The sequence below is a fragment of the Erigeron canadensis genome, chromosome 2 (genome assembly GCF_010389155.1).
Source record: "Erigeron canadensis isolate Cc75 chromosome 2, C_canadensis_v1, whole genome shotgun sequence".
Classification (NCBI taxonomy): domain Eukaryota; kingdom Viridiplantae; phylum Streptophyta; class Magnoliopsida; order Asterales; family Asteraceae; genus Erigeron; species Erigeron canadensis.
Window position 1 is genome coordinate 5,848,331 of NC_057762.1, and position 23,384 is coordinate 5,871,714.

Below are 23,384 nucleotides of genomic sequence, written 5' to 3' on the forward strand. Positions count from 1 at the left end.
ATCTTGACCACTCAAATTAAAACCCAAATTTGAATCTTAACCCTTTAAACTCTATTTCTCTATTTTAAGTAACACGTCTGTATTCTCTAATACCGCTCTGCCTCCGGACCTAATCCTTTGTTAATGTTTTTTGTTTCCCGACCTAATAAACATAAAATCTTTCATTTAAAACCTTCTATACAAGTTCTTCATTAGTAAGAATGTAGTGTTATACATTTGTTCAATGCATCTAAACCTCCAAATAGTCCTGCACATCAATTCAACCAGGTCTATATCCAATTATCCACTATATATATGTATATTAGATTCCTATCGCAACATGTGTGTGTGTATATATATATATCTTATGGATTTGTAAACCGATTTAATCCTCTTAAACTTTATTGCATTCAAAGTTTTAAACATGCAGGTATACCGAAGGGACCTTTATCGGGATTTTTACACAGCATGTAAAAAGCTTTTGGGGATTCTGATGAAAAGCTTCAAGGTATTACTTTCTCTAATCAAAATATATTATATTTGATGATTTAATTTTATACATTAATATTATCTTTATGTGATATTGTTTGGAGCATAGTATTATATTAACATAAAATTATGTTTATCATTAAAATATAATTCTGAATTGAAGGGGGTCAATTTGGATCTGAGGGAGGAAAAGGGTCCTATAAATTTTTGTGAGAAACAAAGAAGAGAAAAAGCCATTTATTTGGTTATGGATAGTTGGATAGAATTGTTAAAAACAATTGTAAAATACCATGATTCTTGGCCAAAACAAATGTACCAGACAAATTAATTTTAAAATTGCTCAAGAGTAGATGACAACCAATAATGTATATGTGTTTAAGAAGAGACAACCTAAAAAATATGATTATGTGGCAGAAGTTTGTTTAATGGCACCGAGTACTGGGATCCAAACTGAAATTCCTATTGTTGTGTTTTGAGCATTGGGATTTGTTGCTGATAATAATATATTGGAACACATTTGCTATGTTTTTGCTGAAAGTGAAATGATGGAGTTTTTGTGCCCTTCATCAGAAGAAGCCTTTGTGATACAAAATCAACAAGTAAGTTTCTTTTGCATCAACGGGCTAGATTGTTTTGAAATATAAGTTGAGAGTGAGCATTTTCACCAAGTTAATATGTCAATCTCTTATTCTTCACTCTTATTGCAGGTGGCGCTTGATTACATTGGAAAAAGAGGTGCAACCGTTAGTGTCAAGAGGATAAAGTATGGTTTCTTTTTATCATATTTTAGGTGAAATTGCACAGGTTATTGTCATGTATTATTCCCAACATTTTTCAGTTGGCTATTTTGTGTGGCAGTTTTTTACATTATCTCTTCATGTCTTGTGCTATCAAATTTGGAATTGCTAGAAAATTCTATCTTCACTTTTCCGGTTCAATGCATCTAGGAATCCCATTGCATGATCATGGTACTACAGTACTGATGTTTTTTTCTTTATATATAAATTATATGGTACAAACAACTTTGTTAGGTCAAGTAGTAAATTTTAATTAATTTGAAAATGTGCTTTTCATATGTGATATTGTTATTTGTAAAAGAGATAGATTGAGATGAAACTTATACATTATTTAATTTTTCATTTTCCCAATCATTAGAAATGTTCCTTTACAAATTACAACTTCTTAATAATAGATTTTCCATGTCAAATGTTTCAGGGTTATACTTACTGGTAGAAACAATTTCAAAAATGACTTGGTGAACTACCCGACTACCAAGCAGAATAGTCAGCACCATCTACTGGACATGAAGGTAAAACACATTTTAAAACTTGGTTTTAAGCTTTATTTGGCCTCTTTGCTGCTCTTTGGGCTGCTGGTCAGGGTTTTGGGATACTATTGGGGCCGCTGTTCAAAGGATTTTTGGCCCGTTACCCAAATACGCCAGTCAGAGGGCCTGAGTTAAAATTTTATGTGTATGGTTTTTAATTTTTTCGATGGTCAACAGGTTTTTTTTTAGGATCATCTACACGTTATAGGTGTGGTGAGAGGAGGTTGAGCGTGGACGATGAAGAAGATGTGCCAAGTTAGTTTCATACTTTCATGTTGGTTTGTAACTTGTGTAGCAATTGTATTTAACCATTGAAAAGTTATAATTTTTGTAATGTCATTGCACATCAATGGAGACATTTCTGCTGGAATAGGGTTGGATTGTAGGCTTCATAGTAGCAAACAAAAGATCCTTCTTTGATTGTTTCATGATAGTAATGCAGTAAATTACATTAGTTTTATAAGCTCCCTTTTTTCCTCGTAGTACATAATTTGTATGTAATGGTGATTTCTTATCTCCCTTTGAATGCAGGTTACGTTTAAGGTTTCTGTAGCGGGGAGGTTATGTTTGAGGTTTCTGTAGTGGCAGGTTAGCTTTGAGGTTTCTTAGCGGCAAGAGAACATCAAGTGATTCTCAAAATGATAAACCAATGTATATGGAATCAAAATAGCAAGTAGATTCATGAAAATGTACTTTTGTTATTTCATTGCATCTTTTTAGCCGGTCAACTACTGGGTATTGAACTATCGGTTTTAAGTATATATTATATGTAAAAGGTTTAAAGTGTATATTTTATCTACTTTTTTAACCCGGTCAACGACCGGGTATTGATCTAGTTGTAACAGACAATGCTAATGAAGAAAAGATCAACATTTTGCGACATCATCCACTTGAACATTATATGGAAAAAAGAAACACGGAACAATGTTTTATTAAACATATGATGATGCTATATCGATGTCACATTACAAAGCGATGTATCAGATGATGAAGCTTAGGCAAGTTCTTTAAGTGGAAATTAAGAAGGAAACTGCACCCCTCACAAAGTCCGTCATCGTGGACTGAACCGAAGAAGATGTTGCTGGTACATATGATGGGGCAGGAGCCAGTGCCCACTTACGATGATGATCAGCAGTTGCCACCATTGATGCAGCAGCAACGCAAATGGCAAAAGCAACCATGATCTTTTGAAAAGAAGCCATTTATATGTTTTGTTGTGTGATTTTATGGTACCCGATAACTCAAGTTTGCATCTATTTTACGAGTACTTTGGCATCGTGTATATATATATATATATATATATAGGCATATAGTCCTTTTGGAGTCTTACAAGAAAAAGAAAGATGATATCTATGTGCAAAAGACGCTGGCCAAGGCCGGTGTCAAAACCCACATGAATTTGAGATTTTGACCTTTTTGTGAGTACTATTGCTACGGAACAAATAGGTCCTAATCCTAAAAGTCAAACAAATGACTCTTAATTCTGTAAATACACAAACAAGGGTTGATGGTACCAAAAGCAAATACTCGTTAATATTACCAAAATAGCACTAATCCAAATTTCACCATAAACAACAGACACAAGCCTTAATCCCCTTTTCACTTAGGCAACAAACAGAAACTGAAGGAGAGAATACTAGCCAACTTATCTTAATACTAATAATAATAACCTAATGATAAAGATTCCAATTAAGGGCATTTGGGTCTGCCACCGTGAGTTTTCATATTGGTGTAGCACTTGCCGCAAACCTCTTGGTTTCCGGACTGCCCGGGTGGAACACATTTGCACCGATCACAGCATGTTACACAAGCTCTCAAGCATACATTCTGCCTTGAATGATTTTTGCACCTCACAACACATGGTGGGTAGCATTCTGCAAAACAAAACAAAAAAAAATCTAAGTAGTTAGGATTAAATCAAACACATCTTTCCAAAATGATCTGACTTATGAAATCGACAAACTATATTAGTTTCTGGAACCACATGTTTATATACATTATTTAGCAAAACCATTGGTAAGTATAACGTCTTTCATATCTAAAAGTATTTATCCGCTTAAATGAGAACGGTTTAGAGTAACCAGGCATCAAACTACATGTTACAACTTACAAACTGCTTATTTCTTATAATTTGACTAATTGGTTAGGCCTACAAGTATGATAAAAATATTTGGTACTAACATGGTTAAACAAAGGTTAAGATTAAAAAAGAGAATGAGTTAAATCAATGCTAACTTTAATTTATGTGCGTTGTTAGGCCTACCAAATTAATCACATATACCATTACTCTTTTAAACTGCTTAAAAACAGTTCAATATATAAATAATCACATACACCCTTTAAAAACCAATTAAAAAGATGTTACCTTTAGTGTTTCTTGGTGGGGTTGGTGGTGCAGCTGTTGGTGGTTTGGAGACCGGTGGTGTGGCGGTGGGAGGCTTGGCAACCGGTGGAGTAGCGGTGGGAGGGTTAGCAATTGGTGTAGTGGTGGGTGGTTTAGCGACAGGTGAAGATGTTGGTGGTAGTGATGGTTTCACTTCTGGTGCAGGTAGTGTGGGTTTGGCCGGGGCAGCGGTGGTGGCATATAATGCACCCTGTACCAAGCAAAAGTGAGTTAATGTTTATTCACAAGGTCCGGACTTTGTAAAGTTATGATAATTATTTTGTCTAGAGTTCTAACCCACTAATTATGTCATACTAGATTTTAAAAAATCCTTTCCAAAGTAAGTAATACGTTTGAACTTACGAGCTTGGATACTTGATAAACTCGAGTTCATAAGCTCAGAGGGCCAAAAATTCAAATAGACTGTTAAGTCCATAAAATAAGCTAATCCATTTGGTGATATAAACAACAACTATACCCATATCTGTCATAAGCCGGATATGGGAGAGATGAGCTGTAGACAATCTGCCTTTAGTTCTACCTGGTTAGAGAGGCTGTTCCAAAAGAAGCTCTGCCCATTTGGTGATATAAATGACCATACATAAAGAGGGAACAAATGACTACCCAACCACGTCACCCCTTTGGTTGCTATGAACAATTAAAGTATTCTACCCTACAATAAACTATTCTACCCTTTGGTTGCTATGAACAATAAGTACTAATAAAGTATTTACCAATACAAAACATGAAAATGTTGAGAGATTTTTTTCTTCTTAAACAACTATTCTACTTTAGCCTTCAATCACACACAAATTTAGGATGGAACTTGGGCCTCCAAAAATACCCCATCACTATACACCCATTCCACACATGAGAGAAGCAAGCCTCGAATCGGGTGGAAACCCGAGAAGGCGACTCGAACCGGGTGAAACCCAATGTACTAAATAATGTGCCACAAATCCCATTGCCGAAAATGCATAGATTGTAGATGGTACAAAAACAGATACAATACAAAAATGAAGTGCAAGAAACCAGTGTCCTTATTATAAGTCACGATCTTGTTTTTACTCTGTTTTAGTAGTCATAGTTAAACTCCAAGATCTACAAGAATCCAAAAATGGACACTAGCTAGCAATGATAAAATAAGTTTTTTTTAAAAAAAAAAAAAAGTTCATATTTCAAGACTAAAACATTTCCAAAGAGATCTGAACTTACCTCATGTTCATTGGATGTAATCTGCAAAACAGCACAAAGAGTCAAAGATTAATGACAAAGTTATACCCATAAGTCCAGCTGCTTCTTTTTTTCCTTTTTTTTATTGTTCTTTTCAAAATGGAAATGAGTGCAGTATAGAAACTTACAGAAGTAGTAACAAGAAGGAATGAGGCCAAAAGGAAGAAATGAAGCTTCATTGCCATATTTAGCAAAAGCTTAAAGAGTGTAACTTGTTAGGATTTTATTTTTTTCAGTTGGTAAGTAAGGTGGTGTGGCTATAGTTGGTATATATAGAAGGTAACAAGATTTGTACTATTTTATACTAGGAGATTAGACCAAGAGGAGTGGGAAGAAGGGTAGGAGGGGGCGACTTGTGCCATGTGGCATGGAGGGTAAAAAGAGTTGTCTCTCAAAAAGGGTGGAAATGGGTGGGTTTTTAAGTAAGGAGCGACTTGTGTCATGTGGCACTTTCAATGATTGGTTTTAATGATTGATTTTATTTTTGTTTTAATTTTTTATGATTTTCATATTATTATAAAAATAACAAAATTTCTATAAATAGTAAAATAAAATACTAACCATTAAAATTAAAATCCAACACACACAAATTAAAACATAAAAACCACACATCAAACACATAAAAAAAATTATTCGATACACAAACACAAATAAATAACTAATAACTAATCATCATCGCTAAAGTAGTCATCGACTTCCAGCGGCACGTATGGTGGATGATTTCCTCTCTTGTTTTCCCAAAGATGATTTACCAAATCCGCTGAGAGCATGTTGTGGGTTTGGCTATTTCGTACGGCTTGTGAATTCGCGATCCGTTGCTCCATTGAAGTTTGTTGTTCCCAATACGCCGGGTCTAGTGTCGGGTCTTCATCGTTGAAGTTTTGACAAAAAGCTTTATCTTCATCCTCCAATATCATGTTATGTAGGGTGATACACGCGTATATCACGTCATGCATCCTCTGCTTGTCCCAAAACCGTGAGGGAAAACTAACAACTTTCCAACGCTTTTTAAGAACCCCGAATGCTCTCTCGATATCCTTTCGCGCCGATTCTTGTTTTTTCTTAAAGTATTTTCTCTTTTCATCAATCGGGTCAGTAAAAGTCTTCACAAATGTGGAATACTCAGGGTAGATGCCATCTGTCAAGTAGTATCCGGCTTTGTAGTAGTTGTTGTTAGCATAAAAACCCGTTGTAAATTAAACAAAAGCTAATATTAGTTAACAAAAGCATATATAATATATTACTACATATTATATACTTAAACGTTAAGTACGTAATTAACCTGTAGGTGCCATGCCAGATATAATTTCTTCCAAGACTGGGGACGCCTCAAACACGTTGATGTCATTGTTGGACCCCTGCTGACCAAAATATGCATTCCAAATCCACAAGTCAGTAGACGCAACCGCCTGAAGCATCAATGATGGTCTACCAACATCCCCTCTGGTGTGCGAACCGCGCCATGCGGTTGGACACATCTCCCATGGCCAGTGCATGCAATCAATACTACCGATCATACCAGGGAAACCATGAAGCTGCTCATGCACATCGTATATTCGCTCAAGATCCATAGATGTAGGTCTCCGTAGGTATGTCGTTCCATACAATTCATTTATACCTATTTAAATTATTTATAAATACGTAAAATTAATATATAACTATATAAATGTAAAGTTAACTATATAAATAATATGTACGTTACTAAATATTATATACCTAACTAAATATTATGTAACTATATATATTATGTACGTAAGTATTTGATATATAACTATGTAAATATAACTATATAAATGTAAAATTAACTATATAAATGATATATATGTAAGTAAATATTATATACCTAACTAAATAATATGTAACTATATATATAGTAAGTAAGTAAATAAGATATAACTATATATAAAATGTACCTTTACAAAAATAAATTAGCGACTCCCGGGAAGTCCTAGCCGACATCTCCAAATGCTCGTCAAACAAGTCGACGCTACACCCATATGCTAATTGACGAAGCGCGGAGGTAGTCTTGTGTATCGGCATGAAACCCAGCTTCCCACGAGCATCCATTCTTTGTTGAAAATATGGATACCTTTCTTCTAAATCATTTGTAATTCTCAAAAATAGCCGCTTGCTCATACGATAGCGCCGTCTAAAATCTCTCGAGCCAAATACGGGGCGCTCGACAAAGTAAAGGCGGACCAATCGCGCGTATGCCTCTTCACGTCGACGTTCCAGAACCGTTCTTCTTCTAGGCGAAAGTTGATCTTCCTCGTCTTCCGCGGCTTGAATCATAGTAGTAACCGTCAAAGCAACGGTACTAAGAATAGCGTCTTCGAGATCGATTGAATCATCGGATGAAGAGGGTGATGGAGGATCCATATCCGTAATATATGTATATATTTATGTAAAAATGGAAGAAGATTTATGTGTGTGTGTGATGGTGTTTTGTATATATGTATATGTTTTGTTAAAAAAGGAAGAAGATGAAGATATATATAGGAAGGGGAAAATTAAAAAAAAAAAGAAAAAAAAAACTGTTAATGGCTTTGGAAAGGGGAAAAAAATCTTGAAGTTTGGATGGTCAAAGATGGAACGGGCGAGGGGAAGAAGTCGGGCAAAAGGAAAGTCGGTGGACGGGGGTGGTGTGGGGGGCGACGTCGGGCGAGAGAGGGCGAGGGTCGGCCAATTTTTGGTCCACTCCGTTTAGTCTTAGTTTTTACAATTTTTACAGCCATAATTTGGCAGTCAATAATAGTGAGTAGTAATAGTGAGTATTTAATTTATATTAGGAGATTAGTTTTTAAAGTACTAGCACGGTACCAGCACAATGCAGCGTTGTTCCTGAAGGTGACAGTGTGGTGGTGGGGGAGGACTGTTTGCGGTAGAGACGGCGTCGAGTGGTGTAGATAAATGATGTAAAGGGTTCATGGAGACAATTTAAAAGATGAATGACTGACAGTGTAATATAATCATTGATATTTAAATAAATGACATTTTATAAAGTAATATAGATAATGATTTACTTTGTAATAGTGATATTTAATTTATACTAGGAGATTAGTTTTTAAAGTATGATGATTTACTTGCGAATGCCGAAAAGTTTAATATAATTTGTTTCAACCTGGTCTATGGTATATAACCATTTAAATGAGTGCATCCTCTTAATTAAATCTCTGAGAAATAAAACTCATTATCAAACTTGAATTTAAAACCTTAAATTCTAAGTAAAACCCTACTTTTATATATCATGGGGCTAATCCATTGTGAGTTTAATACATTTTTATTTGAAAGGTGAATTTCGTTAGAAACTTTGTGTTGTGATCCGACAGCGAAAAGTCTAGTATACGTTGTTTTAACTGGGTCCACGCTAGAGAGTTCTCTCATATTAGAAATGCATATTTCAAATACTAGATGGGAGAAAACCTCCTACTAAGCCGCTCAAAGACACGACGATTAATAAGGGTAAATCCTTATTTCCTCCAAGATTCGAACATAAGGATACCAGACCTAATTTCTTCATTTGGGGACTACTTTTGCCACTAAATTTCTACTTTAATGATATTTATACCATTTATTTTCAATAAATATATCATATTTATGTACTAATGGTTTATAAAATTAACCGTAAAGTTTATACTTATAACATGTTTATTAAAAAAATGATATTTATATAACTTCTCGTTTGGTTAGGATAGATAGAGTTTAACAGTGTTGACAGTAGATTGGAGTTGTTTGGGAGTGGGTAGAAACTAGAAAAGCACAGTAGCAAGTCCAGCTGGAGTTGTGGTGTAGATCAATCAAATTTGAAAAATGCCAGCTTTTCATGTGGAGACATATATGGGCATTATTTAATAGAATGATATTCTTGTAAGCTGTGCGTGCCCTATATCTCACTTATACAGATCTTTGTCGTCACTTGCATACAGGAAACCGGTCCCTGGATTATACTTTGTCGAGTTCAAACTCTGCAGCGGTATAGTGGTAATAACAGTGGCAGGTGATGGTGCGCCGGTGTCAGTAGTGATGTGGTTATTAATAGAAAAGTAATTGATGTAAAATGAGGTATTATAATTAATTTAAGAGTTGAGGGATTTAGATTGTTAATAATTTCATTATGGGTGTTATAGGTATATTAGGTGAAGATATTTAAAGGGTGATACTAGGGATACACCGTCCACTGGTCATAGAAACACTACCAAAACGTGTCGTTTTATGTAAAACGCTTCGTTCGTTACCACGTTTTATATAAAACGCCGCATTTGTACCGTTTTACATAAACCGCTAAGTATTAGGTTAAACGGTCCCTAAAACGGGGGAATTACTGACACGTGTGTCAGACCACGTGTAATTCTCCTTATAGCTTTTACTATCTACACACCGGACAAACGTGGCGTTTTATATAAAACGAGGCAATAAACGTGGCGTTTTACATAACACGGGGCGTTTCGGTAGTGTAAGCTTCAAATAGTTGGTGTGTGTAAATAGCCGCTCCCTATTGAATTAATAAATAAAAAAGATGGGTAGTTTGAGTAAATCAAGTTATTTTTTGAAAAAAATTAAGATGACTAAATGTTTTATAAGGTAGTTAATTAAGATTAAGATATAATTAAGATGAATTTAAGGTGAAAAAAAATTAAAGTTAAAGGTGAAAAAAATTTAAAAGTCAAAGAAAATCAACTTTGAAGTTTTAATCGATTTTTTATACGATTTGGGTTGTGACCAAATTCATTCTGCAAGGTGATTTAGGATTTTCTACCGTTTAAATGTTTTAACAATTATAACACATACTTATTTATACATTTGTGTTAAACAATCCAAAACCGATGTCGGCGAAGGTGAAGTTAGCTGTTAGCCCATCATCTTTTGACGATGTAACGAAGAAAGTTTACATTTAATATTTCTATTTATCATTTATCTCTTCTTGATATTGCGTGGGTAGACTTCTAGTGTATATATATAAACAAGTATTAACTCACACCTATTTGTTTTTTTGATTTAGCAATTTTTAATGGAAAATAAATTGTTTTAAAAACTATCCATCTTATTTTTTTTTAGAACGACTATATATTTTAATTTTATTTTTAATTTATACGAATGTCTTGTATATAAAACATAGTTGTATGTTATATAAAGTTATTGTATTTTGAAAATGTATATTTAAAGAAAAAGAAAATGGAAACAGAAGAGCCTGGAGATGCTATTGTGAGGTATTTTCACAACGATGAAACTTGTGTTTTATTATATTGGATCGAAGCGCGTAACCCGACCAGGGAAAAAGAAGTAACCCGACCAGCTGGTGGTCCCCACTATTAGCGGCGACGTCGCCGCAAATGGTGGGTCCCAGGGTCAAATGCGTCTGCAACGTTTGACTGGATCACGTGGTGGTGGTCCCTACTATTAGCAGCGACGTCGCCGCAAATAGTGGGTCCCCCATTGGCAGTATTTCGATATAAACAATGCACCTCTCTATTCGATACATATTCGATCCATTCGTTCCTCTTTCTCCGAATACTTCTACTCCTCCTCCTCCTCCTCTGTAATTTCCTCCTCCTCCTCTGTAAGTTCCTCCTCCTCCTCTGTAAGGAAAATTCTCCAAGAAAATCATTTCTTCTCCATTCTTATAACTCACAAATCCGGCCATCTATCCCCTCATCATCGTTATCAACATTCCTTTTTACGCTACCTACCTTTTCCGGCCTCCCGGAATCCATTTTCAGGCGTGGTTTTAGCGGCGACATTTTTCCGGCGAAAGCAGTTTTTATAGTTTTCCGGTTTACTGCGGCGATAGCATTTTCTGGCGACTATTATTTTTTCCGGCCAGCCAGACAGTCCGTTTTTTGCTCTACATATTTTTCCGATAAACCATTTTTCAGACGAGGTATTACTCATTTACCTTTTAAATAGTTGTTTTTATATAAATATATAATAGTGTTATCAAATATTTGTTTGGTATATAAATTATTAGTTATAGAGAATAAATGTTATATATTTTTGTTAGAAAATATATGTTGAAAAAAAAAGTTAGAAAATATGTGTTAGAAAATATTAGTTATATAAATGTTATAGTTTAATGTTATATAAAATATATGTTTGTTATAGAAAATATATGTTAGGAACAAGTGTTAGTAAATATATGTTAGAAAGTATTAGTTATAGAAATGTTTGTTAGAAAATATATGTTGAAAAAAAAGTTAGAAAATATGTGTTAGAAAATATTAGTTATATATATGTTATAGTTTAATGTTATATAAAATATATGTTTGTTATAGAATATATATGTTAGGAACAAGTGTTAGTAAATATATGTTAGAAAGTATTAGTTATAGAAATGTTATAGTATTATAGTTAGGAAAGATTACTTATTTAAGAAAACATTTGTAGTTTTAATTATTGTTTATTATAGTTCAAAATATGATTCTTAGAAAACCCTTTTTAGTACCATTGTAATTGTTAATATAGTTGTTATTAGGTTAGTATTAATGTTAGAAACGAAGGTTTGAAAAAAACTTGCAAAAAAGTGATCATTTTAGGTATAATAATTTTGAAAAACAATTTTGTGTCCAAAATATGTTAATTTAGGTCGCACCTTTTTAATGACTTTTATGTTTCTTTATGTTATTTTATAAATTGGGACGGCGGATATAGGTTAAAATGGCTGCACTTCACGGCGGAGATGGTGGTAACGACCCTCCAAACTGGGGGTGGAATCCCGAATGGGGTTGTAGGCGTACGGGTGGTAAGTAAATATTAATGTACGTTGCATATAAATATATGGTACATATGTATATATATATATATATATATATTTGTTATTTTATTTTGTTTTGCAGGTATTAGCACAGGGAGAGCTGCTGCTGCTAACAACGATCTGGAGCGCGAGTTTCAGAATTCGGGACGCCGGATCTCGCTTATGTTGAATAACGATCTAAGTAGGTGGCAGGCAATCGGGGACCACGCCAAGTGGTACAAGAGCTATTTGGGGACCTATGTCGCTACCGTCCCACATAATTACGAGTCGTGGGATCAGGTGCCCTAACCCATCAAGGATGGACTTACTGACTGGCTTATGGTATAAAACTAATTTTTTTTATTTTTTAAATACGTCATTTAAAAAAAATGGTAGATGCTAACTATTACTTGGTACTATTGCAGAGACAGTTCTACTTAGAACCATATCTAGGTCACCCAGAAAATCACCCGTTACGAGAGGCCGTGTCCAGGATGATACGTCAGGATGCCCTGAAGATCTACAGGGATAAAAAAGCAAAATTCAAGAAGACTTGGTTCACTGACAGGGGTGGGTCCCAGAGGCTGGCAGAACTGGAGAGTCAACCTCCGTATGGGATGCCTCCACAGGTGTGGAGTTATCTACTGGGTTACTGGACCAGCGAGCCCCGGATGATTGCTGCCCAAAGAAACACGACAAACAGGCAGCAACAAAATAATTTTGTCAGTACTCACGGTCGGCAGTCATACGTTCAGCGTGAATGGCGTTACGCTGTAAGTTATACGTAATTATTTATATCCACGTATGTAAACATCTATCTATACAGAGATACATATACAAATATATAACTTTGATTAATGTATATACAGGAAGATAATGACGGGCGATGTGAGGAGCCGCCCGAGTTTTATTTGCGGGCCCACACGAGACGAGATGGGATGGTGCAGGACGCAGTTAGGCCCATTTATGTAAGATCTTGCACAAATCCTGGAGAAAGAAATTTTTTTGGTATATTTATATTAAGTATAACTAATTTTTAGTTATTATTAACTTAATTTTCATGTGCTACAGGAGCGGCTTCTTGATACCCACCAAAGACTTTCCCAAGTGCCCAATACCCCGCCTACGCAGACATATGTGGACGCTTTAGGGACACGATCGGGACATACTCGTGTGGTTGGGCGTGTGGTTAGGGGAACACGTGGACTGAATGTCCCCCTCCCAGATGATATAGAGCAACGCTTCCCAGCCCAGCAGTCACCGTCCTTTAACGTCAATGATATGTTCGCCCAGGGTAGCCCTTGGACCCAGTCATCATTCGAAGCCGGACCTTGCACGTCATCATCCCATGCTGGGCCTAGCATGTCACGGGCCCCCACACAGCGGTTGGGTAGTGATAGTGATAGTGATGATGAAAGTGATTAATTTTCCTTTTTTTTATTGTTTGTATTCATCGTTTAACTGAAGTGTGATTTCCTTTTGTAATCTTCATTTGCGTGATATAATCATTTGTATTTTTTATGTTTGTATACATTTGTTGATAAAAAAATAATTGGAATCAACTTTATAAAAGTATTATAAAATCAATGTATGTACAACTGAAAAGTATGAAAAATTGTTGATTAAAACTTGTTTTGGAACAACAACTTAAATACATAAAAAAAATATATACAATAAAAAAAGTATACATACAAACAACCTATATAAAACATTGAACGAATTTAATCATTTATTACAATAGGAGGGCCTGGTGGTACTCTTGGCATGTTTGCGTACAACCAAATTTGATACGCATCTTCTTGATTTGCGTACGTTAATGCTAGTCGACGTGCAGGATCGGTTGCGTGAAATTCCCATTCCGGATTCTTGTAGGCCATTGGGTAGTCGCCTGCTAATTTCACTGCAACAAAATGGGTTTCGTTGTTTATCAGAGCAATACTTATCGGTTGTTTGAAAAACAACTGATCTAAGCCGTGATGCATCGGAAATACTGTGCGGGGGTCACGTATGCTAACACAGTTGACTATTATACCCAGCTTATTGGTCAGGAGGATATGGAACCACACTCACTCATCCAATGATGTATGGACCGGCTTCGTCCATAATAAGATGTTCGCAGCGCCGACAACATTCGGTTGCCCTCTGTTTGCCCAAACATTTGCATGTACCCATCGAGGTCAGATTCAAACTCCGCGAGCATCTGCGTACGAACCCACTCTGCACCCATCTCCTCATCTAGCCCCAAAGCTACAGCAGTAGCTCGAAATCCACAGTTACCGTCTCCTTTGACATTTTGTGCGCCTACAACGTACGGCCTTAAGTACGATGGTATCTCACCTAGTACCCAATCGTAATTTTTGGAAAGACTGGCGTTATACGGTTCCGCAACATACCCAACCCAACTGGCCGATGATTGTGCCTCTGACTCCGGATCTGAAACCTGCGCCTGCCTTGATTCATATATGGGTGCATTTCTAGATTGTGTAGGTGGTGGCCCGAAGATGTCATCTACTAAGTTGGAATATGGTTGGTCATAGTTGAGCCAATGGTCTTGGGACGTATCGCCGAATCCATATAATTTTTGTGTCACATATGGTGTATCCCCGACCCCGTAGGATTGGGACGGGTCCCCGAAAGTATATATATCATCAAGACCTGGATATGGGTGCAGGTTTTCAAAAATGTCAGGATTATCTTTGACCCATTCTGATTCAGGTTGGGATTGATCGTCGAACAATTTTCGGTTCTCGGGATAACGACAGGACTGGGACGGCTCGTACGTACTGTGTCTGGCGGGCTGCGCAGGTGGGGGTTTGTTCAAATCTGGCACCTTGTATTCCCTCGGTCGACTGGACTTGGATTTTCGTAGCCCAGGTGGGTTGGTGTTAAGATCCGGCACCTAGACCATTAGTAAGAATCAGTTTCCTTAACTGAGGTAGTTATATATACTGTATTTATTGAATAAGACAAATATTTTTTTAGATGTATTATGTATACCTTTGGCGGCTTTTGTTTCGAGCCGACTGGTCTTCCGCGTGTGGTCTTTTGAACAAGAGGATCATTCACTTGTGTCTTACCAGGCTTAAACATGTCTTTAATTTTTGACAACCAATGTTTCTTTTGGGCCTTGGGTTGCTAATCCAAGAAATTCGTAAGACCATCAACGACTTTATGGACATCGTCTTCTTCGTCTTCGTCTTCTACGCATGTCCACGGTGTTAAGTCAAGCTTTTTCCAAAACGGGTCTATGACATGAGGCTGTATACGAGTCCCTGCATTTTTTTGATATAAATAAGTGTACGAAGTTATGTGCTTTTGATGAAAAAATACAAGTAATAAATCGTACTAACCGCGCTGCATGTACTCGGTAATCTTGCAGGCACATGGTAGCCCGCAACTGGACTGAACCTTGCACCCACATTTGTTAACATGTCTTTTAAGGACTTTGTCTAAGCGTACAATTTCATCAGCCATGATGTCCAAAGCTTTAAGTGAAACCTTTCCCAACAGGTCCTTCATACAGTTGTAATTATGTTTCCCCTTCCGGGTCCCGTTGCTATACCCCAGTTGGCCCCTTATTTCTGCTTCTTGACTGATCAGGACATAATCAACACATTGGAGGATTCTAGTAAATGTGCATTTCCCCCTCAATTCTTCCTTCAGTAAATGGTGCTCGGCCTCCACTCTGTTTGTGGTGTGGTTTTGGTAGTTGAGGTGTTCATCGACCCAACAGGACACAAACTGTTCTCGGTATGGGGACAACCAATTATCGGTCAGGTACTTGTAGATGCCTGGAAAACCCGCAAGTTTTTCTTTTAACTCCTTCTCATTTGACTTAAACTCGTCAAAAGTCCGAGACTGATAGACTTTTTTCCACCAAACGTTAAGCCTGTCAATGTTAACATCTTTCTTCATCCGCAATGCCGGTTCGCAGTGCTTGATTATGTTTTGCCATATATGTTACCTACACAGCAGATGTTTCGCTTCCGGCATAACAACCTTCAAAGCTCTCATCAGGGCCAGCTCCCTGTCAGTAAGAACGACACGAACGGCAAAGCTATCAGCAAGGGTGGACCGAAGACATCGTAAAACCCATTGATAATTTGCCTCCCGCTCGTTTACGATAAACGCATACGCTAAACTGAAGGTCTTCCCCGTTGAAGTCACGCCGACGATCTCAACTAGCGGCATGTTGTAGATGTTAGTTTTGTACGTGGAGTCTATTTCAATAACCCAGGGAAATGCGCGCCATAAGGTCATTGATGTTGGATGAATAAAAAACAGGTTCTCCAAGCGTCCAATTTTGTTATTTGTGGTGAACTAGTAAAAGTACCTTTTCTCTTGCAACAGTGAAAACATAACCTGCGATTAATGACCAAGATAGAGTAAATAAGTCAATTCCAACAACGTAGTACAATAGAATATTTAATGTTTGTACCTGCATTGGAGTACGCCCTGCTTGCCCCGACCTTCTTCTCGCTTTTAGGAAGTTCGTAATGTCTCCTTTGCGAGTCAAGTTTCATGGAAATTCAAGTTTGAGGTTTACCAGGATCTGATGTGGGTACAAATCGCGATCCGATTGGGTCCCCACAAATTCCTTTTCTTCATCCGTCATCCGTCTGGCGTATGCATTCCCTTGCAGATTGGTAGTTGGATCATGAATGTGTCTCCAATCCTTGACAGTTAACCTCCAACCACCATCACGCCCAGGGCGGCCTATTAAAGTGAAGGGACAACCTATCTTACTGGACCGTTTGGGTGGGCCAATTAACCTTGCATCGCGCGCTCCACCGTGTGACATATAAGTGTCACTTTATTCACCATCTCTTTTGAGTTTTTGTTCGTCCGCCGTATAACTAGAACATAACCCAAATTCATTGCTGTTCTTTGAGCCCACTCCGTTAATTCTTCAAAGGAACCGAACACCTCATCAGTTTCAAAGTCCCCAGCTTCGCATTCATATTCACCGTCTGCATCAGGTAGTTCAAACACATTATCCGGCACTTTAATACGTACGTTTTCTTGGTCTGCCCAAATATCCTCCAAACTATCCATCTGAAACAATTCAAGTAAACATCAACCTCATTAACTATTAGTGGTGTCCATACTCTCTCTCTCTCTATATATATATATATATTTACATCTATACTCAATATATATATATATAAACAAAACGCTTGAAAAAGAAAGATACACAATACCATCAACTACAAATACTGTTAAAATATATATCTTGAAACGCTTGAAACAATACGCTTGAAAAAATACGCTTGAAACAATACGCTTGAAAAAATATATATCTATACTCAAGAAATTTTTTTCAGAAACTTATATTGTTTCAATATAGTTCCGCAACATATATAGTATCTAAAAATGATGGGCTACCATCATTTTATCCTATCAAAGAATGGTTCGGTATGGCAAATTTTCATTCCCAAGGTCGACACAGTATGGCATGCATGACTGTTACTACATGACGACTGACTAAGCTTGTGGTTGATGAAAACGAGGTGCCACGTCATCGGCATTAGCGGTGACGTCGCATCAGGTTGCTCAAACACATTATCCGGCACTTCAATACGTACGTTTACCGGGTCTGCCCAAATATCCTCCAAACTATCCATCTGAAACAAATCAAGTAAACATCAACCTCATTAACTATTAATGGTGTCCATACTCTCTCTCTCTCTATATATATATTTACATCTATACTCAATATATATATAAACAAAACGCTTGAAAAAGAAAGATACACAATACCATCAACTACAAATACTGTTAAAATATATATCTTGAAACGCTTGAAACAATATGCTTGAAAAATACGCTTGAAACAATACGCTTGAAAAAATATATATCTATACTCAAGAAATTTTTTTCAGAAACTTATATTGTTTCAATATAGTTCCGCAACATATATAGTATCTAAAAATGATGGGCTACCATCATTTTATCCTATCAAAGAATGGTTCGGTATGGCAAATTTTCATTCCCAAGGTCGACACAGTATGGCATGCATGACTGTTACTACATGACGACTGACTAAGCTTGTGGTTGATGAAAACGAGGTGCCACGTCATCGGTATTAGCGGCGACGTCGCATCAGGTTGCTCAAACACATTATCCGGCACTTCAATACGTACGTTTTCCGGGTCTGCCCAAATATCCTCCAAACTATCCATCTGAAACAATTCAAGTAAACATCAACCTCATTAACTATTAATGGTGTCCATACTCTGTCTCTCTATATATATATATTTACATCTATACTCCATATATATATATAAACAAAACGCTTGAAAAAGAAAGATACACAATACCATCAACTACAAATACTGTTAAAATATATATCTTGAAACGCTTGAAACAATATGCTTGAAAAAATACGCTTCAAACAATACGCTTGAAAAAAGATATATCTATACTCAAGAAATTTTTTCAGAAACTTATATTGTTTCAATATAGTTCCGCAACATATATAGTATCTAAAAATGATGGGCTACCATCATTTTATCCTATCAAAGAATTGGTTCGTTATGACAAATTTTCATTCCCAAGGTCGACACAGTATGGCATGCATGACTGTTACTACATGACGACTGACTAAGCTTGTGGTTGATGAAAACGAGGTGCAACGTCATCGGTATTAGCGGCGACGTCGCATCAGGTTGCTCAAAGACATTATCCGGCACTTCAATACGTACGTTTTCTGGGTCTGCCCAAATATCCTCCAAACTATCCATCTGAAACAATTCAAGTAAACATCAACCTCATTAACTATTAATGGTGTCCATACTCTCTCTCTCTATATATATATATTTACATCTATACTCAATATATATATATAAACAAAACGCTTGAAAAAGAAAGATACACAATACCATCAACTACAAATACTGTTAAAATATATATCTTGAAACGCTTGAAACAATATGCTTGAAAAAATACGCTTGAAACAATACGTTTGAAAAAAGATATATCTATACTCAAGAAATTTTTTTCAAAAACTTATATTGTTTCAATATAGTTCCGCAACATATATAGTATCTAAAAATGATGGGCTACCATCATTTTATCCTATCAAAGAATTGGTTCGTTATGACAAATTTTCATTCCCAAGGTCGACACAGTATGGCATGCATGACTGTTACTACATGACGACTGACTAAGCTTGTGGTTGATGAAAACGAGGTGCAACGTCATCGGTATTAGCGGCGACGTCGCATCAGGTTGCTCAAAGACATTATCCGGCACTTCAATACGTACGTTTTCTGGGTCTGCCCAAATATCCTCCAAACTATCCATCTGAAACAATTCAAGTAAACATCAACCTCATTAACTATTAATGGTGTCCATACTCTCTCTCTCTATATATATATATTTACATCTATACTCAATATATATATAAACAAAACGCTTGAAAAGGAAAGATACACAATACCATCAACTACAAATACTGTTAAAATATATATCTTGAAACGCTTGAAACAATATGCTTGAAAAAATACGCTTGAAACAATACGCTTGAAAAAATATATATCTATACTCAAGAAATTTTTTTCAGAAACTTATATTGTTTCAATATAGTTCCGCAACATATATAGTATCTAAAAATGATGGGCTACCATCATTTTATCCTATCAAAGAATGGTTCGGTATGGCAAATTTTCATTCCCAAGGTCGACACAGTATGGCATGCATGACTGTTACTACATGACGACTGACTAAGCTTGTGGTTGATGAAAACGAGGTGCCACGTCATCGGTATTAGCGGCGACGTCGCATCAGGTTGCTCAAACACATTATCCGGCACTTCAATACGTACGTTTTCCGGGTCTGCCCAAATATCCTCCAAACTATCCATCTGAAACAATTCAAGTAAACATCAACCTCATTAACTATTAATGGTGTCCATACTCTCTCTCTCTATATATATATTTACATCTATACTCAATATATATATATAAACAAAACGCTTGAAAAAGAAAGATACACAATACCATCAACTACAAATACTGTTAAAATATATATCTTGAAACGCTTGAAACAATATGCTTGAAAAAATACGCTTGAAACAATACGCTTGAAAAAAGATATATCTATACTCAAGAAATTTTTTTCAGAAACTTATATTGTTTCAATATAGTTCCGCAACATATATAGTATCTAAAAATGATGGGCTACCATCATTTTATCCTATCAAAGAATTGGTTCGTTATGACAAATTTTCATTCCCAAGGTCGACACAGTATGGCATGCATGACTGTTACTACATGACGACTGACTAAGCTTGTGGTTGATGAAAACGACGTGCAACGTCATCGGTATTAGCGGCGACGTCGCATCAGGTTGCTCAAAGACATTATCCGGCACTTCAATACGTACGTTTTCTGGGTCTGCCCAAATATCCTCCAAACTATCCATCTGAAACAATTCAAGTAAACATCAACCTCATTAACTATTAATGGTGTCCATACTCTCTCTCTCTCTATATATATATATATTTACATCTATACTCAATATACATATATATATATATATATAAAAACAAAACGCTTGAATAAGAAAGATACACAATACCATCAACTACAAATACTGTTAAAATATATATCTTGAAACGCTTGAAACAATACGCTTGAAAAAATACGCTTGAAACAATACGCTTGAAAAAATATATATCTATACTCAAGAAATTTTTTTCAGAAACTTATATTGTTTCAATATAGTTCCGCAACATATATAGTATCTAAAAATGATGGGCTACCATCATTTTATCCTATCAAAGAATGGTTTGGTATGGCAAATTTTCATTCCCAAGGTCGACACAGTATGGCATGCATGACTATTACTACATGAAGACTGACTAAGCTTGTGGTTGATGAAAACGAGGTGTCACGTCATCGGTATTAGCGGCGACGTCGCATCAGGTTGCTCAAACACATTATCCGGCACTTCAATACGTACGTTTTCCGGGTCTGCCCAAATATCCTCCAAACTATCCATCTGAAACAATTCAAGTAAACATCAACCTCATTAACTATTAATGGTGTCCATACTCTCTCTCTCTATATATATATATATTTACATCTATACTCAATATACATATATATATATAAACAAAACGCTTGAAAAAGAAAGATACACAATACCATCAACTACAAATACTGTTAAAATATATATCTTGAAACGCTTGAAACAATACGCTTGAAAAAATTCGCTTGAAACAATACGCTTGAAAAAATATATATCTATACTCAAGAAATTTTTTTCAGAAACTTATATTGTTTCAATATAGTTCCGCAACATATATAGTATCTAAAAATGATGGGCTACCATCATTTTATCCTATCAAAGAATGGTTCGGTATGGCAAATTTTCATTCCCAAGGTCGACACAGTATGGCATGCATGACTGTTACTACATGACGACTGACTAAGCTTGTGGTTGATGAAAACGAGGTGCCACGTCATCGGTATTAGCGGCGACGTCGCATCAGGTTGCTCAAACACATTATCCGGCACTTCAATACGTACGTTTTCTGGGTCTGCCCAAATATCCTCCAAACTATCCATCTGAAACAATTCAAGTAAACATCAACCTCATTAACTATTAATGGTGTCCATACTCTCTCTCTCTCTCTCTATATATATATATTTACATCTATACTCAATATATATATAAACAAAACGCTTGAAAAAAAAAGATACACAATACCATCAACTACAAATACTGTTAAAATATATATCTTGAAACGCTTGAAACAATACGCTTGAAAAAATACGCTTGAAAAAATATATATCTATACTCAAGAAATTTTTTTCAGAAACCTATATTGTTTCAGTATAGTTCCGCAAAATATATAGTATCTAAAATTGATGGGATACCATCATTTTATCCTATCAAAGAACGGTTCGGTATGGCAATTTTTTATTCCCAAGGTCGACACAGTATGGCATGCATGACTGTTACTACATGACGACTGACTAAGCTTGTGGTTGATGAAAACGAGGTGCCACGTCATCGGCATAAGCGGCGACGTCGCATCAGTTTGCTCAAACACATTATCCGGCACTTCAATACGTACACTTTCTGGGTCTGCCCAAATATCCTCCAAACTATCCATCTGAAACAATTCAAGTAAACATCAACCTCATTAACTATTAATGGTGTCCATACTCTCTCTCTCTATATATATATATTTACATCTATAGTCAATATACATATATATATATATATAAACAAAACGCTTGAAAAAGAAAGATACACAATACCATCAACTACAAATACTGTTAAAATATATATCTTGAAACGCTTGAAACAATACGCTTGAAAAAATACGCTTGAAACAATACGCTTGAAAAAATATATATCTATACTCAAGAATTTTTTTTCAGAAACTTATATTGTTTCAATATAGTTCCGCAACATATATAGTATCTAAAAATGATGGGCTACCATCATTTTATCCTATCAAAGAATGGTTCGGTATGACAAATTTTCATTCCCAAGGTCGACACAGTATGGCATGCATGACTGTTACTACATGACGACTGACTAAGCTTGTGGTTGATGAAAACGAGGTGCAACGTCATCGGTATTAGCGGCGACGTCGCATCAGGTTGCTCAAAGACATTATCCGGCACTTCAATACGTACGTTTTCTGGGTCTGCCCAAATATCCTCCAAACTATCCATCTGAAACAATTCAAGTAAACATCAACCTCATTAACTATTAATGGTGTCCATACTCTCTCTCTCTCTATATATATATATTTACATCTATACTCGATATACATATATATATATATATAAAAACAAAACGCTTGAATAAGAAAGATACACAATACCATCAACTACAAATACTGTTAAAATATATATCTTGAAACGCTTGAAACAATACGCTTGAAAAAATACGCTTGAAACAATACGCTTGAAAAAATATATATCTATACTCAAGAATTTTTTTTCAGAAACTTATATTGTTTCAATATAGTTCCGCAACATATATAGTATCTAAAAATGATGGGCTACCATCATTTTATCCTATCAAAGAATGGTTCGGTATGGCAAGTTTTCATTCCCAAGGTCGACACAGTATCGCATGCATGACTATTACTACATGAAGACTGACTAAGCTTGTGGTTGATGAAAACGAGGTGTCACGTCATCGGTATTAGCGGCGACGTCGCATCAGGTTGCTCAAACACATTATCCGGCACTTCAATACGTACGTTTTCTGGGTCTGCC

At 36.1% G+C, this 23,384-nt stretch overlaps 2 protein-coding genes and 2 long non-coding RNA genes across 5 annotated transcripts; 2 read left to right on the top strand and 2 right to left on the bottom strand.

The window, feature by feature from the left end:
- The first annotated feature begins 431 nt into the window (after nt 1-431).
- LOC122586313 lies at nt 432-2,524 on the top strand. Of its 2 annotated transcripts, XR_006321953.1 has the most exons (6): nt 432-487; nt 1,007-1,067; nt 1,176-1,231; nt 1,684-1,777; nt 1,973-2,050; nt 2,327-2,524. It is a non-coding gene; the product is annotated as an uncharacterized LOC122586313 (long non-coding RNA). The 2 variants fall into 2 exon arrangements; XR_006321952.1 differs by lacking the exon at nt 432-487 and having other exon boundaries at nt 975-1,067.
- A 782-nt stretch (nt 2,525-3,306) lies between these two features.
- On the bottom strand, nt 3,307-5,667 carry LOC122588936 (gibberellin-regulated protein 14). The gene is made up of 4 exons (XM_043761156.1): nt 5,540-5,667; nt 5,394-5,414; nt 4,161-4,389; nt 3,307-3,669 (listed from the first exon to the last, which is right to left on the bottom strand). Exons 1-4 carry the CDS (start codon nt 5,594-5,596, stop codon nt 3,485-3,487), a joined length of 492 nt encoding a protein of 163 aa, XP_043617091.1. The 5' UTR covers nt 5,597-5,667; the 3' UTR covers nt 3,307-3,484.
- Nucleotides 5,668-6,076: 409 nt separating this feature from the next.
- On the bottom strand, nt 6,077-7,790 carry LOC122587597 (protein ANTAGONIST OF LIKE HETEROCHROMATIN PROTEIN 1-like). The gene is made up of 3 exons (XM_043759774.1): nt 7,325-7,790; nt 6,694-7,029; nt 6,077-6,549 (listed from the first exon to the last, which is right to left on the bottom strand). The coding sequence occupies exons 1-3, from the start codon at nt 7,788-7,790 to the stop codon at nt 6,077-6,079; spliced, it is 1,275 nt and encodes a 424-aa protein (XP_043615709.1).
- Nucleotides 7,791-10,909: 3,119 nt separating this feature from the next.
- Nucleotides 10,910-12,312, top strand: LOC122586335. Its single transcript, XR_006321956.1, has 4 exons — nt 10,910-10,968; nt 11,129-11,289; nt 12,057-12,147; nt 12,242-12,312. It is a non-coding gene; the product is annotated as an uncharacterized LOC122586335 (long non-coding RNA).
- The last annotated feature ends 11,072 nt before the right edge of the window (nt 12,313-23,384 follow it).